This window comes from Palaemon carinicauda, chromosome 8 (genome assembly GCF_036898095.1).
Source record: "Palaemon carinicauda isolate YSFRI2023 chromosome 8, ASM3689809v2, whole genome shotgun sequence".
NCBI classification, from domain to species: Eukaryota; Metazoa; Arthropoda; class Malacostraca; order Decapoda; family Palaemonidae; genus Palaemon; species Palaemon carinicauda.
This window is the reverse complement of record NC_090732.1, coordinates 154,826,641-154,843,112: the sequence shown is the minus strand read 5'-3', so window position 1 is coordinate 154,843,112 and position 16,472 is coordinate 154,826,641. Positions and strand designations below refer to the sequence as shown.

Below are 16,472 nucleotides of genomic sequence, written 5' to 3'. Positions count from 1 at the left end.
GTACAGTACAGCACTTCATTGTTATTATACAACATAGAAATCTGCATAAGGACATTAAAACAATGTAAAGTGGATTTTATTTTTGTATTTAATACCAAAGGTTCATTGCTGTAAATTCGGAACTGACGTATGCCCAGCTAACTTAGAGGGATATTACTATACTATCAGATCCCCTGGGAGACTGCCAAGTATTATGGTTCTTTTTCTGTTCCAAGTGGGGGGCTTCAGCCGTGCAGGTCCATTCAGAAGCAGTTTCCATGGGTTGGGACTCCTTCACGGGCTACCCAGGATTAGAGGATACGTAAAGAATTTATATTGATAAATGTTGAGTTTGCGGTTTTTCATAGATATAAGCACTGACTTAGAGTTGTCAGAATAACATTTTTTTATTAAAATGTTTTATACAGATACAATACTTATATTTATTTTCTAGGCCAGTGGAGAGAGGTTATTGGATCATTTAAGGATATCTGCAGTAATGAGAGCGAATTAATGGAAGAGGTTAATGAAGCACTTCTTTTTGTTTCTGGATGGTACCCATCCCTGACACTTTCATGGTGTAAGTTGCTCACTTGTCTTGACCTCACTTCACAAAACCTTTGGACAAGAGTGCTGAGAACGTGCCAAAGAAAATCTGTGACTAGCATAAGGTATGACAGTCTTTGTAAACATAGATATTACATATTTATATCATGAAGTAATATACTATCTGCTGAATATTGATAGGATTTATGACTTGATATATCTGACTTATTGTAAATTCTCACAACTAAATGGACAATTAGATTATTTAACTAGTCATTGATAAAACAGTTAGTTTAAATAAATTGGATAATCAATTTTGAAAGTTTCTTTAAAGGTCGTGTCGTCTTTTACAGCAATCCTGTGGTGAGTGGTGAGGGAAGTGGTCCTTCTAGCTGCTTGTCCCTTGAGTTTATGAGGAGGTGTGGCCTTCTTGTATTTTCAGAATTTGTTGTAAGTATGGTTCACCAATTTAATCATTCTAAGATTGGGTAGTTGATGTAACTACAATATATATATATATATATATATATACAGTATATATATGTGTGTGTGTACATTATATTTGTGTGTGTATATATATATATATATATATATACACAGTATATATACAGTGAACCCTCGTTTATCGCGGTAGATAGGTTCCAAACCCGGCCGCGATAGGTGAAAATCCGCGAAGTATTGACACCATATTTACCTATTTATTTAACATGTATATTCGGACTTTTAAAACCTTCCCTTGTACGTAGTACTGTTAACAAACTACCCTTTAATGTACAGAACACTTAATGCATGTACTACAGTACCCTAAACTAAAACAGGCACAAATATTAAAGGCGATTTTATATCATGCGTTTCCTAAACACGCTAAAAAGCACGATAAAAAATGGCAACCAATGTTTTGTTTACGTTTATCTCTGATCATAATGAAGAAACAAACTCATTTAATGTACACATATATGTATAGGTTAGTTTTTGCATCGATTATATTGATGTATACAGTATGTTGATTTTGTTATTACCAATGTTTTACTTAATTTTCCTTAGGACTTCCAAATGAAATGTTTTTCTTTATGACGCCGCTTGAAACGACGGCGTCATAAAGTACGCTCAGTAAACAACCACGCTCAGAACAAAGAAGGCATTTAACGCGCATGATGAAAGTGATAAATAATGATATTTACAGTAAAAGCATTCACAAAATATGTTATTACAAATATTATTTACTGTATCTATATAAAATCATGCAGTACATACTGTACGTAGCAAAGCAGGAAAACAATTTACGAGAGAGAGAGAGAGAGAGAGAGAGAGAGAGAGAGAGAGATTGTTTTACGTACGTAAATGTAAATTTTAAACAAAAAAATATGATAGGCTTTTAAAACCTTCCCTTTAACTTAATGCATACAGTACTAAACTATAAAACAGGCACAAATATTAAAATGTTAGAATATTAAAGTAAAAAATAAAGATTGTTACTGTACTTACCACGAAAGAAGTTCAAGAAAAACTTGAATGATGATGGCGATGAATTTGCTGCACAGTAGAAATGATGATGATGAAGCTGATGATGTCTTCTACTGTGCAGCCAATAATAGTATTTTACGTCTCTTCAGACGGAGGTGTCTTTTCCTGGGACACCTCTTCAACTTCTTCCTGAGACACTTCTTCAATTTCTTCTGAGGGCATTGTGATCGGAAGTTGCTGCCGCTGCTTCTTTTTTCGCAAGAGCATCCTGTAGGGAGCCATGTGTTCATCGATCTTGGTGCAGAATTGTACAGAACGAACCATATCCTCGTCCCACTCTTTCACCTCATTCGCAAGCTTGCAGAGCTTGGCAAGCCGTTCTAATGTTAAGACCGTTTCTTCGACATTTTCTTGGATCTCTTCCTGTGTTTCACTGTCTTCACTGCCCGATTTCGTCAGGTCTTTGAGGTCTGCGGCCACGTAACTTCTACTGTCTTTTAACATAGTATCGAGAAGCGTCACCTTCTCAGCAATCGTCATCATCTTTCGGTGCTGTTTAGGCTCACTACCAGCCTTAGTAGAAGCAGAATGCTTGGGAGGCATTGTACAGTAGGGTTTAACAGAAAGTTCAACAAAAAGTTCAACCTAAAACAGTCACGCACAGCACAGATTAAAGTTCACAATTAACAACGTCAACACAGCGATACAGCGGGAGACAAAGTGACCGCGGAAAGAGATGCTGCGGGTTGGAGAAGCGGTCAAAACACCAATCAGAGGCTAGATTACAAAACTTGGGTTCTGATTCGTCATCTATCACCGCTTGAACCAATCACAACCCAATTCAAAGTACAAGATACCCTGCGTACAGTATACTGTACAGTAATAATAATAATAAATAATGATACTGTAATAATAATAATAATAATAATGATAATAATAATAATAATAATAACAATAATAATTTTAATAACAACAACAATAATAATAATAGTAGCTTTACGTACGCTATTTTACGCTTTTGTTGTAGGATGTGTGTGTGTGTCTCTCTCTCTCTCTCTCTCTCTCTCTCTCTCTCTCTCGTACGCTTATTCGAAATGTGATTTTTGCAACAAAGAATATTATTGGATGCAGTACTACGTACGTATACATACAAAAGATTCATGGAAAAGAAGCACTTCCATTACATTTGTAGTAATGTACAGTACAGTAGTAGCCAACAGCAGCCTTACACCATTCTAATATGGTATGACTGCATCTGATTTGCGTTTCATGTTCGATTTAATTTTACTACGTACTGTATACAGTACTGAATTATCGTATGATCACATTCTCTTTTCGTGTTTTATTTCTTTCTGTGCTTAATTATATGTCATATGTAATGCAATGAACAATCAGTAAGAGCAGATATTACTAATTACAGTATTAATGGAATTACAGGTAACGAAATATCGTATTTGGGGTCTTCAGATATTGCGGTATTTTCGAAATTTCCGGAAAATCCGCGATATGTATATATATATGGGTTATGGAAAAAACCCGCGTAGTGGTGAATCCGCGATGGTCGAACCGCGAAGTAGCGAGGGTTCACTGTATATATATATATATACTATATATATGCGTGTGTATGTGTGTGTACAGTATATGTGTATGTATATATATATATATATATATATATATTGGCTCAAGCCATGTCGTCCTGATGGAAGTTCCTATAAGTAGCTTCCTAAGGGATATGTGTACAGTACTACAGTGGTATTCCCAGAGAATTTTACCTTTAGGTATCCAGAAATCTAACTCCTGGCACAAATATCCTTAAATTTCCCTCAAGGATATTGCATAATATCAGAGGACGTATTCTTGACACGTCGCATAGCAATCTGCACCCCTAATTGCGTTAACGCTTCGAGGGGATGTGGCAGAATAGAAGGGGCGATGTATCAAGGTTACCCTAGTTCTCATCCTATTGAGTATCACAACAGCGCCATATCCAATATGGCGAACATTCCTTATCTTGTAGCTATTTCGCTCAGTGGTGTTCCCTGTTGATCTGACATTTTCGATCGATTTTCAAGGATATTATTATGCATTCTCCAGCTTCTTTCGCTTCTGAGAAGTTGAGTATTGAATCTTTAGAATTTGTGTTTTTAGTTCCTCTCTCACAGTGAAATTAGAGTAATTTATTGTGATTAGGAGCCAGGCCTGTTACTGGAGGCGCTATGGGCGCTGTCGTTTGGTGTGTTATTTAGTTAGTAGAACGACATTCCCGGTTTTTAAAATAGCATTAATAATTTATTTATGAAGCTATTTAGGCATTTTTATATTTGTAAAGATATTTATATGCATAAAATTTTCCTTTTCCTGCGTCGATCGTATATGTCAGAGTTTCGGTGATTTAGGTAACCAAGATCTCGCCTTGCCTAGGTACCCTAACCTAGGCAACATATACTTTCGACATTCCCCCGGTTACCCTCGTGTATTGGTTATCATTTCATCGGAGATAAATATCTCCTGGAATTATTATATAACCGGTACTCGTCTCTATTAGAGATTAAGGGTACTCCCTCTTCCCTCTGAGTGTAGTCTTTGGCTACAACCCTAAAGGGTCGGCCTTGAATTTTTAATTCAGGCATGACTAACCTAAGGTTTTTCTCTCTCGTCCCTTAGCGGCTGATGGCTAGTTTTGGGATTCGGTCAGGAGCTCAGAGTATTTAATTTTGTGTCGGCAATCGGCCGCCAGGGTGAATAGTCATTCCCCTGCCGGCATAGGAGGCTAGCCCTCCCTAGGCTACACCTGAAGTGGTTGTATGATGCCACCATCTTCTCCCTGTGGCCTAATAGACTATTCCTATGCTCGCTGACCCTAGGCTGAAATGTATTATCTTCTTAGGCCTAGGATGGCGTGGCAATGGATCTCTGTGTCTCCCTTGTTGAGAGGAGGTGGCACTGCTGCCATCCCCTTAACTGTATTGGCACAACCTAGGCTGGAGAATAGATGATTCTCCTTCTGGCTGGGATGGTGCCGATACTGAAACAGAGTCTCTTTTAGGTGTTTAGGTCTGGCAAAATGACAGCCCCTACTACACCTCATATAGGACCCTTTTTCCTCCCCCTCTGTTCTTTTATGAGACCGGTATCCTGCAACCTTACCGATGCCGCTGGGTTGCTGGTGCCGGCCAGACTCCCTCCCCACTGCCGTTGTCCAGCTGCCGGCGGCTATGACAGCTGCATGCAGCTATGACAACTGCCGACGGCCAAGTTGGTTGCCGGCGACTATGTGTCTTTCACCCAAAAATAGATTTTTTTTCTTCGCTTCAAAATCCATTTTATAACCCAATGCAAATTAGAAGAACATTCAACCTGCACTATGAACACTGTAATGGTCCTCTATTATACAGTCCATAAGAGTCCATGCACAACACTAGATAGCTGGTTTAATCACAATACCAGCTGCCAAGACAAAGTTTTTAATTTCATCCAAGTGTCGCCAGTAAAGTTTGAAAAACACTCTTAAGATTTCCATCCAGTGTAGGCGTGTAAGCCTTCAAAGGACATATACTGGAAGAAGTTTAAGGATTAGACAACTTTCCTAGGATTATGACCCAATGGCATACTATCCGGAACAGGCCTTCTCAATGACTCTAGCACTAAAAGCCATAGCTAGTAAAAAGATCGAATTTTGAGTAAGATCCTCTAAGAAGCGGAATAGTTATCTATTGAGGAGGCTAAATGCACGACTTTGTCCAAAGACCATGAGATGGTTTTGGGGGGAGCATTTGGTTTCAGTTTAACACTATCCTTTTGTATCTTATTGAACAGTTCCCTGTTGAGTTCTATATCAAAACATAGGCAATAGGTCTGGTTAAGGCCAATTTACATGAGGAAATATTTGTGGAGGCCAGACCCTGTTCTTGTAGTGTAATAAAGAATGATTAAAAAAAGTCCATTGTAATTGAAGTGGGCTTATGTATCTTAACAAACTCCACCCACTTCTTCCAAGAGGACAAGTATTGTCTTCTTGAAGTAGAGGACCTGAATTCTTTTATAAAATCAATCCTTGCTACGATATTCCATATTTTCTTGTAGCGCCTAGGACAAGAAAATCATGAGCTGGAGGTTGTTCCTTATCTAATAGGAAACAAAAACTGTCTCCTGTTGAACATCCTGGGACAGTACTGGTGTCGGCAGAGGAATCTGGCAATGTTTGAGTTTCGGAACAAGAGTCAGTTGCTCTTGGGCCAATTTGTGGCCACTAATGCTGCTGTCCCCTTGAAGGTCCGTAGCTTGTCTGGGACCTTTAGGAGATTGAGCAGTGGAAAACAGTAAATGTGAGTCCATTGGTTCCAATCCAGTGACATCATATATATCCACACTGCTTCCTAATCTAAATTTGGCGCTACATAACGGGGAAGCTTCTTGTTTAAGCTCGTCGTAAGAAGATCTATTTGCAGCTCCGGGACTTGCTCTAGAATGAAAAAGAATGATTTTTCATCCAGAGACCATTCTATTTCAAGTGCCTAGAATCTTGATAGGGTGTCTGCTGTCACATTGTGAACCCCTTCTAAATGAACTTCATAGGGATGCCAATTTCTCCGCTTTGAAAAAGTGAGAATGGCCAGTAATACATGATTGATCTGTGGAGATCTCGAACCCTGTCTGTTTATGCAGTGGACTATTGTCTTGCTGTCGAGAACTAACTTGATGTGTAATTTCTTCTTCGGGTTCATTTTTTTTCAGAGAAAGAAACGATGCCATGGGTTCCAGAACACACACACATATACTCTCTCTCTCTCTCTCTCTCTCTCTCTCTCTCTCTCTCTCTCTCTGTTTGTGTGTGTGTGCAATAAATGAAATCTTTGTTTATTTGCAAAGTTACTATTGAATACTCACTGACATAGCCGTAATAAATATTTTCCTAAACCTTTTAATCAAGTACAACAGAACTGAAAACTAAAATATCGTGCATTGGCAACAGGAATGAAACTCTGGTTAACGTTATGCGATTCAACTCACAGTACAAGTAAATAAGATATGAGAGAAGCATTTCAAATAAAACCATTAAAATTAGCATGCTAATTGGAAGATGATAGATCAAGTAATAATTATTTCTTTTAGTAAATATGAAATATCCATCGGTAGCATGCCTTAATAATAAGGGAGTTATTTGATCCGAAAATTGAGGTTGAAGACGAACTAGGCAAGGTTGATCAGCTGATTTGAATGTAAACAATGCATAAGATTATAATTCGCTGTTTTTAATTATAAATATGATACTAAAATGTGAATATTATATGCATTATCATTGGATACAGTTACACGAAACACAAGGGAGAACAGGGAGAGAGAAGAAAGAAACAATATGCCAAAGGGATCTGCCAAATCTACGCTAATTCAAATAAATTAGCTAAATTCAGGAATGGGAATAGATGGAATGAGCGATAAGAAAGGGGGTTTAGAATGATTAATAAGATAAAGATGACGGATGAATGCTAGAAAAGAGAAGATGAATGAAATCGCTAAAAATAGAGAGAATCAAAAGAGTTGGAAAGATATGTTGTAGATGTGTGTGGGGGAGAGCAATGTAAATGTACAAGAGGGATTTGTGAAGGAATTGGAAAAAGGATTAAGGATATAGTAATAAAGTGACGGATAATAATGTGGAAGAGATATACTAATTTGCATGATAAGTTATATCAGTGAGGTAATTCTGTGAAAGTAAATGGTCATATTGAATAATATCGTGAAAGTGAACATAGGTTGACGACAGACTACAAAGGGTTGATCAGCTGATTTGAATGTAAACAATGCATGAGATTATAATTTGCTATGGTTTTAATTATAAATACAATACTAAAATGTGAATATTACATGCATTATTATTGGATACAGTTGAGTGAAAGCAGTTTAATCAAAATCCAGGTTATTTCAAATACTGTATAGCTGTAATTTTGTACCACATTAAATGGATATGCACTGTACAGAGAGAATTAGGACCAGCTGGGTGTAGAGATAGGTTCTGGAGTGCAGCGCTCCCAGTGTAAATGAACCGGGGTACTTGAAATCATAGCCCAGCCTGAATTTTATCATGATTTTTATGAGAATTTCTATTTAATAGGTATTGCATTGTTCTTGGCTATCCCATTGCTGTTGCCAACTGCTGTGGCCGACTGTAGTATCTCATCATCTCTTCCTACGCCTATTGACGCAAAGGGCCTCGGTTAGATTTCGCCCGTCGTCTGTGTCTTGAGCATTTAATTCAATACTTTTCCATTCATCGTCTCCTACTTCGCGCTTTATAGTCCTAAGTGATGTAGGCCTGGGTCTTCCAATTCTTCTAGTGCCTTGTGGAGCCCAGTTAAACGTTTGGTGAACTAATCTCTCTTGGGGAGTGCAAAGAGCATGCCCAAACCATCTCCATCTACCCCTCATCATGATCTCATCCACATGGGTACTTTAGTAATCTCTCATAGTTTCATTTTTAATCCTGTCCAGCCATTCAACTCCCAGTATCCTTTTTAGGGCTTTATTCTCAAATCTACTAAATCTATTGGAGATTGTTTCATTATCATACCATGACTCATGTCCATAGAGTAACACTGATCTCACTAAACTGATATATAGTCTGATTTTTATATGGAATTTTAGGAGATTTGATTTCCAAATTTTACTTAACCCAGCCATTGTTTGATTTGCTTTTTTCAACCTTTCCCTAAACTCTAATTCTAAAGACATATTGGAGATCATTGTTCCTAAACACTTAAATGATTCTACCTCATAAACCTTTTCTCCTTCCAATGATATTTCATCTTCCATTGCATACTCCATTCTCCTCATCTCTGTCTTTCTCTTATTTATCTTCAGCCCCACCTCATGTGATATTTCATGCATTCTGGCAAGCAAGCATGGCAAATCCTGTGGTGTTCTGCTAAGAAGGACAGCATCTTCAGCATACTCTAGGTCTGTTAAATTCCTATCACCAATCCAGTCCAATCCTTCTCCACCATCTCTGACTGTTCTACACATTGCAAAGTCTATGAGGAGGATAAACAACATAGGTGGCAAGACATTCCCTTGGAGTACTCCGCTGTTCACTGGAAACTCACTTGATAAGACTCCATTAACATTAACTTTGCATTTGCTCTGCTCATGAACAGACTTAATCAAATTTACATACTCAAGAGGAATTCAATAATAACGCAGGATTCTCCACAAAATTGGCCGGTGCACACTATCAAAGGCTTTTTCATAGTCCACAAATACCATCAAAAAGGGATTTTTATACTCTACACATTGCTGTACAACATGTCTCAAAATGAAAATTTGGTCAGTGCAACTTGTACCTTTTCTAAATCCTGCTTGTTCATTTCTCAGCATTTCATCAATCTTTCTCTCCAGTCTCTTAAGAATAAGCATACTATATATTTTCATAACAACTGATATAAGTATCTGCTATTTATATATTGAATATACACATTTTACAAATATATATATATATATATATATACACACACACTGTACACACACACTCACACACACACACATATATATATATATATATATACATACACAGTTAAACCTTTAGCTACGAAAGAATCAGCTTACAAAATTTTCACTTCACGAAAGGAGATGCGAAGAATTGTATGACTCGGATCACGAAAAATGTTTCGGACAACGAAAGGCGGTAAAGAGTAGGAGCCTGACCGTGTCCGAGACAGATTTTAAAATGCGCGCGCCGCCAGCCCGTAAACTTGCTACCATCCTCCTGCGTTCCCATTGGTTATCTCTATGCTAGGATGCTAGTTATCCCCGTGAGATCCTGCTCTCCTATTGGTCGGCATCTACTGTACTGTATCCCATCGTGCATCTACGCATCGGCGTTCCTATGTCTTCTCGTTCTGGCAACGGTATCGTACGCTTTGACTTAAATGTTTGTGATTTTGCTTTTGTAACAATTTTTGGAACAAAAATGGGTCAGACAACAGAAAATGTAGCTGTAGTCTATAATAGGGGTAACTATAATAGTACAGTTCATATGGAACTGTATATTTATTATAAGTACAGAATTGTACTGTATGTATTGTATTTTCCATTTATTATTACATTATATTGTAATAACTACTTAATTTACAGGTACAGTATTACCAGTTCATTTAGGTATATTAAATGGTTCATGTGTATTTGGATGTACAGTATTTCATTATGGTTATACTGTAGCTTTGTTATGAGATTTAATGTGGTGTTTTTGTAGGGTTTGGAACGAATTAGGCAATTTGCATGTGAAATGTGACTCACAACATGAAAAAATCACTTTACGAAAGCCACTCCAGAACGAATTAATTTTGTGTTGTGAGGTATTACACACACACACACATATATATATATATATATATATTGTACATATGTATAATATATATATATATATATATATATGTACACATATATATATACATATATATATGTGTGTGTGTCGGCATCTACTGTACTATATCCCATCGTGCATCTACGCATCGGCGTTCCTATGTCTTCTCGTTCTGGCAACGGTATCGTACGTTTTGACTTATATCCTAAGATATAAATCAGGTGTTACGAAAGGCATCTTGAAAAATAAATTTTTAAATATTTGTGAAGCTTGTACATCAATTTACGTATGTACAGTATGCATTGATTTTGTACATGCATGTCTTGTATATAAATAAATATAGATACTTTCCTTTAAAAAGCTGGACTGCATGACATTTCTTTCCAGTTAGTTATTGGAATGAGCAAATTTCTTTTAAACTTGACCAATTGATAGTATGATTTTGATTTTGATCTCTAGTTTGAACAAACACTGCACTGTTATGTTTATCATATCTTACTTTGATGTTGTTGAGTTCTCTTTTTAAGAGTTTAGCCTGTTTTTCATAAGAATTACAGGCAATATATGTGGATCCTTTGGTATTGGCAGGAATTTTATTTGAGAGCTGTTTTCATTGTGTCGCTGCTCTTAAATTGTACATTAACACTGAAATTATTTCTGTGAATCTCCCTCGATGTTCATATTGCTTCTTCTCCTGGAGCCCGGTTTATTGATGTTTACCCCCAAAATTTATTAAAAATTTTACCATTTCCAATTCTTTTAAAAGATACGTGAGTGTAGTGAAACAGTTTAGTGATTAATGATAAGGAGCCCTAGCTGATCTATATGATTTAGTTTTTCAGTTGTGTCAGTGATGTAAAGACATAAACCACCTTCCAGATTGTGATAAGTGTTTATTTAATTTTAAAATGTACTCCCTGCTGGATTTTTTAGCATTCATGCACAAGAATATCACTGTGTTTTAGATACATGTTGTGAGTAGTATTTCACTGTTCCTCCCAGGGAAAGTGTTTCTAGTTCAAATGCTTATGGAATGGGAGAGTCTAGACTCCACTGCTGTAAAGCTTCTACATCGTAAGCAGAACGGTGGATGTTCAATTCTCATAAAAGGCAGGGAGAGAGAGTATTCTTTAGTTCAAGGGGAATGCCAGAGAAGATTAGATTAATTGTTTATTGCAGAGTTGGTGATAATATGACGCACCAAATACTCGATTGACGCTATTATTTACAAAGATCTTACTCGACAATGCTTTTAACATTGTAATGCTTCATGGGCTAAGCATTTATTTTAAAGTCCATTACTAATACACTATTAGTCGTAACTCAGATTTTAACTACCTACATTCTTTACCTTTAGCTGAGGAAAGTATAATAATTTTAATTTTTGCCAGTAGTATTTACCCTTCTGCATTATTTTTACAGTGTAGTTATGATTTTAAGTGGAGAAACTTGGTATATTTTATTTAAACTAATTTTCTATTGGACTTCAATTTTGCAGGTAAGACATATGCAAGAGGGAGAATGGCTGACATGGCTTGTTGTTCAGCATATCAGTGATGTGGTTATTCTACACATGGAGCCTCCTATTCACATTTTGATCCAGTCCATTCATGCCTCTCCGGCAGCTTCAGCACTTCTCATTCAGGCTATTCATGCTCGTTGTGATCATGTCCAGAAAGTAAGTATAGTCAGGAGTTTTTTTCAATTGTTTCCTTGGGTTACATTATGATAATTGGAAATTCTATATTTTAAAGGAATGATAATTACTTCAACTTTCTTAGGTTTCGTAATATCATGTTATTTTACCATATCCTCTCACTTATCCATTCTAATTAAGAGATGATTGGTGTCCCAGAGGTAACAGGATTTAACTGGCTTTCCAAATAGCAAAGTCTAGGCCAGTATGTTTTCATACCAAGTATTATATAACCAATTATGTATTACTGGAGAGTCATATTGGTAACTAAAGTCAAATTATTCATACCAAATAACAGAAACTATCTAAAATGTTGTCCATTTTTGAGCTACTAGGGATAAATGTTTTTGCACTGATAAATTTACCGTTCCCTAGGTTTTAGCATTCATAACACAACTGTATATGTATCCCTATTATTTTCATCATACAAGTTACTTAGTGGTATGTATTAAAAATATTCGTGATATACAGTATTACAATTTTAGATAATATACACCTGAGCACTGTGAATATTTTAACCTCTATGTACAGTATGCGAGTCACACCTAAAATTTTGAGTCATACAGGATTAAAGAAACATCAATGCTGAGATCCGGATGTTGATAAGCAACTGTCCTCAACCTTCTTACAATCATACTTTGAGTTTTGTTAGGATTCAACTTTATTCCCCATAATTTGTACCATGCTCTAATTTTAGCAAGTTCTCTATTAAGAGATTGAACAACCCCAGATCTACATTCATTAGATGGAATTGATGCAAATAGAGTAGCATCATATGCATATGCAATGAGCTTGTTTTTTAGGCCAAACTACATGTGATGTGTATAGAGTATGAAAAGTAATGGGCCAAGAACACTTCCCTTAGGAACACCAGATATCACATTCCTATACTCACTATGGTGCCCATCAACAACAACACTTTGCGACATATTGCTTAGAAATTCCGTGATGATGCTAAGAAAAGACCCACCCACTCCCAACTGTTCCAGTTTGAAAAATAGTTATGCAGTATGAGATATAATAAATGGAGTACTGTAATGTGCGGAGAAATAGTACAGTACGGAAAGTAATTATGAATACAGAAATTAATTATGCAGAGTGAGTTAGCCTGCCTTATTTCACTTAACTATAAACTGTACATTACTTGTACAGTATTCTATCTTGGTGAATAAGTTTTGTTGATAGGTTGATGCATATAAGTAAGATAGGTTATTATATGTGCCTATCCATAACATCATCTACATTTCACATGGAGTTTTGACCAATTTATCCTTGGTAATGAGGGACAACTGTACTTGTTGGGACTGAAGCATGTCCAATTCCAAACTTTTCAGTATTTTAGAAGTTTGGATTATTAATAATTTGCTTTTTTGTTAGTATGATCTTGTATAATAAAAGGCATGTGTATAATTAAGTTTGCAATATTGTCAAGGTGCCTTTTAATTTAATTGCTAATACATTTCTTTCATTTCAGGCTGAATATGGGGGTCACATAATATCATTGGTGTCAGGTGTCCACATTTCACAATCTGGAGCTCTGATCACCTTCTTGGTAGAAAGGCTCTTGGCGTCCTCATACTTGGTGGTAACTCGGGCTGCGTGTGCTCTAGCTACTCGTCGTTTGCAGTTGTTGCTTGCCATGCCTCCTGGTCAGGTGGCCCTCCAGCTTCCTTTAGAGGATATGACAAAGGTCCTCAAATATATAAAGGAAAACAAATTGGAAAAAAGGTATCTCGAGTAGATCTATTTTGTATAATTTGAAAGATAATCATGGGTACACTGTAAACTCTCTGAGGTGTAGAGCATATCGGTTATTAAAGATAAAAACGTATTTGAACTGAAATAGATTCAAGTATAAAGGTCTTAATATCTAAGCAGTTGTGTTTTAATAGATTTATATTTTTATATAAGAAAATACATTGTTTAACAAAAATAGCAGGTTAAAATAGGCTGATGTAATATGGTTATGGTGTGCCATGTCAGCTATAGATTACCCAGTTTGCTTGTATTTTTCTCTGCTTTCCATTATTTAATGAATTCCTTACCTTTATTTTAGGGATTAAGAATACTTGAGTGCTCTTGTGCAGTACATTAATACAGGATTATGACTTTAAACTGATGTAACCAAGATGATTACATATTTGAAAAATCTGGTTACTGTATTTAGTTACAAGTGAGCCGTTTACTGGTAGTCGTCGACTTACGACCGAGATAGGGACTGAGAGATATGTTGTAAGTCAATCTGGACATATGTCAAACTTCAAAAGTGAAGTTTCCATAGATTTGTTATGCTGCTTCATGAACCAAGTCATAATTTATCAATATTTTCTTACTGTATATCATTTCATTTTCTTGTTTCTTAGGATATTATATGCTCTATTAAAGCATTTTTGTATTTATTTTTCTAGTTTGGAGGCATTTCAACAATTGACTATTACCAACTTTTTTTTTTTTTTTTTTACCATTGGTTGTGATCAGCTGATCTCAAGGTCTCAATACCGTATCGAGAGATTGCGCACATTTATATACTTTTTCAATATATAGGAAATATCTTCTTCTTCATGATGGATATTATATCAGCACCAATATGTTAAAGGATATCATAGTTTCCATACAGTTTGTTTCTAGCTATTATTATCAGTTATCATACAAATATGATCTTTCTGTGTGTGTGTGTGGGGTTGTGTTGGTACATTTAGTTCACTTTTATACATCTATCATGTTTGTATTTTATTTATTTTCAGGAGCATTTCAATAATCAACAATTACTTTTGTTTTACTTTTGGTTGTCATCCACTGATCTCAAGGTCATGCTACTGTATTGTGATTATGCACACTTTCGAATTAACTTATTCAAAATATCTTCATAGTGAATGTTAACATCAGTAACAATATGTTATAGGAAATCATAGTTTTCATACAATTTGTTTATAGCCATTATTATTTGTCACATGAATATGTCTCTCTCTCTCTCTCTCTCTCTCTCTCTCTCTCTCTCTCTCTCTCTCTCTCTGCATGTGTGTGTATGTGGGGCTGTGGAGTATGTGTGGGGGATGGGGAAATTTCTTAAGATATTATTAGATACAATTGGTATCGTTACGCGATGTTTCGATAGTGGGAATATTAATATTGCTTGGTACATTATCGAAAGGAAATCACTCAATTCGCCGGCTTACCTACTGCCAAAAATATTACATCACCAGACATACAGTACTTCTTTTCTTAAATTTACGGTAGATAATACTGTAGGCTACTCATAACATCTGATAATGACTATTGAAATACTTGGTATCATTACTCAATGTATCGATGATGGGAATTATAAGGTTATTCAGTAACGAATCGAAAAAATTACTCAATTTGCTACTCGCCTTCTGCTTGAAATATGATGTCACCAGAGGTGTGCACTGATATGAACTTGACATAGAATGACTTGCGAAATATGTAAAACCATTCTCTGTTTTTCTTGCAAGAAAATAATACAAACTTTAAAGTCAAGAAGCTCATGCTTGAAGGTAATAGTACTGATTTTTCAGGTAAGTATTGAAATAAGTAATTTTCTAAAAGTAAAATTAAGTTTTGAATATAGCATAAAATTCACCTATTGTACAGCTAAATTCCCTTTTTAGGTATGGGCAGATGCATGGCTTACTACAACGGTTGATGGGCCAAATTCATGGTGTTACTGTCCCACAAGGAAATGAGACTACGCAGCCAAACTTATCACATACATCTGTCACAACTTCAACTCGTTTAGATCTGAACTGGTACCTGGCTCTTGTTAGAAATAGGTAAGTTTCAAATTTAAATGCTTTAATGTTCAGAATTTTTATAGGGATAAGTTGTAATTAATGAATATTTTGAAATTTTCTTTAACATCTTTTTTTTAATTATTCATTCATGTGCAGTATTACTGTGCCCTACATTGTAAATTGGTTTGATGCTATTCAATTTCTTACATAAGATAGAAATTTCCCCAAGTCCTGTACACTGATACCTCAGAGATCCAACATTATTCGTTCCAAAACTTTGTTTAAACTCCAGATCAATTTTCCCTTAAGAGTGAATAGAAATAACATTAATTGGTTTACCACCCAAATATGCTCCCACTTTTTTACACAGGTTACAATGTTGAATATAGTACATTACATAAAAGCATACCAGAAAATAAGAAAAAGTTTTAGTTAATAGAATGAATGAGTAAATATGGGATAAATAAACATGATCTTCACTTTATCAGTAGAGAGGAGAATTGTTGCCTTGTGTGGATGGTGATGAGGAGGTGAAGAGGAGTTGGTGGTAATGTTGCAGCAGATCAGCGGCATTCCTAATTGTTTTTCTCTAAACATTACTTTAAAGAATCCTGTCTTTATTATGAAGATTGCTAGATTGTAGGCCCCATAATGGCTTTTTAGCTGTGGTCTAGTTATT

At 35.9% G+C, this 16,472-nt stretch overlaps 1 protein-coding gene across 1 annotated transcript in view; it reads left to right on the top strand.

The window, feature by feature from the left end:
• The window catches only part of LOC137645504 (huntingtin-like), a 330,048-nt gene that overhangs the window by 234,690 nt on the left and 78,886 nt on the right, over positions 1-16,472 (top strand). The window contains 5 exon segments of the mRNA XM_068378310.1: positions 434-650; positions 879-975; positions 11,844-12,023; positions 13,516-13,769; positions 15,671-15,832. Of these exon segments, the coding sequence (XP_068234411.1) occupies positions 434-650; positions 879-975; positions 11,844-12,023; positions 13,516-13,769; positions 15,671-15,832 (910 nt within the window).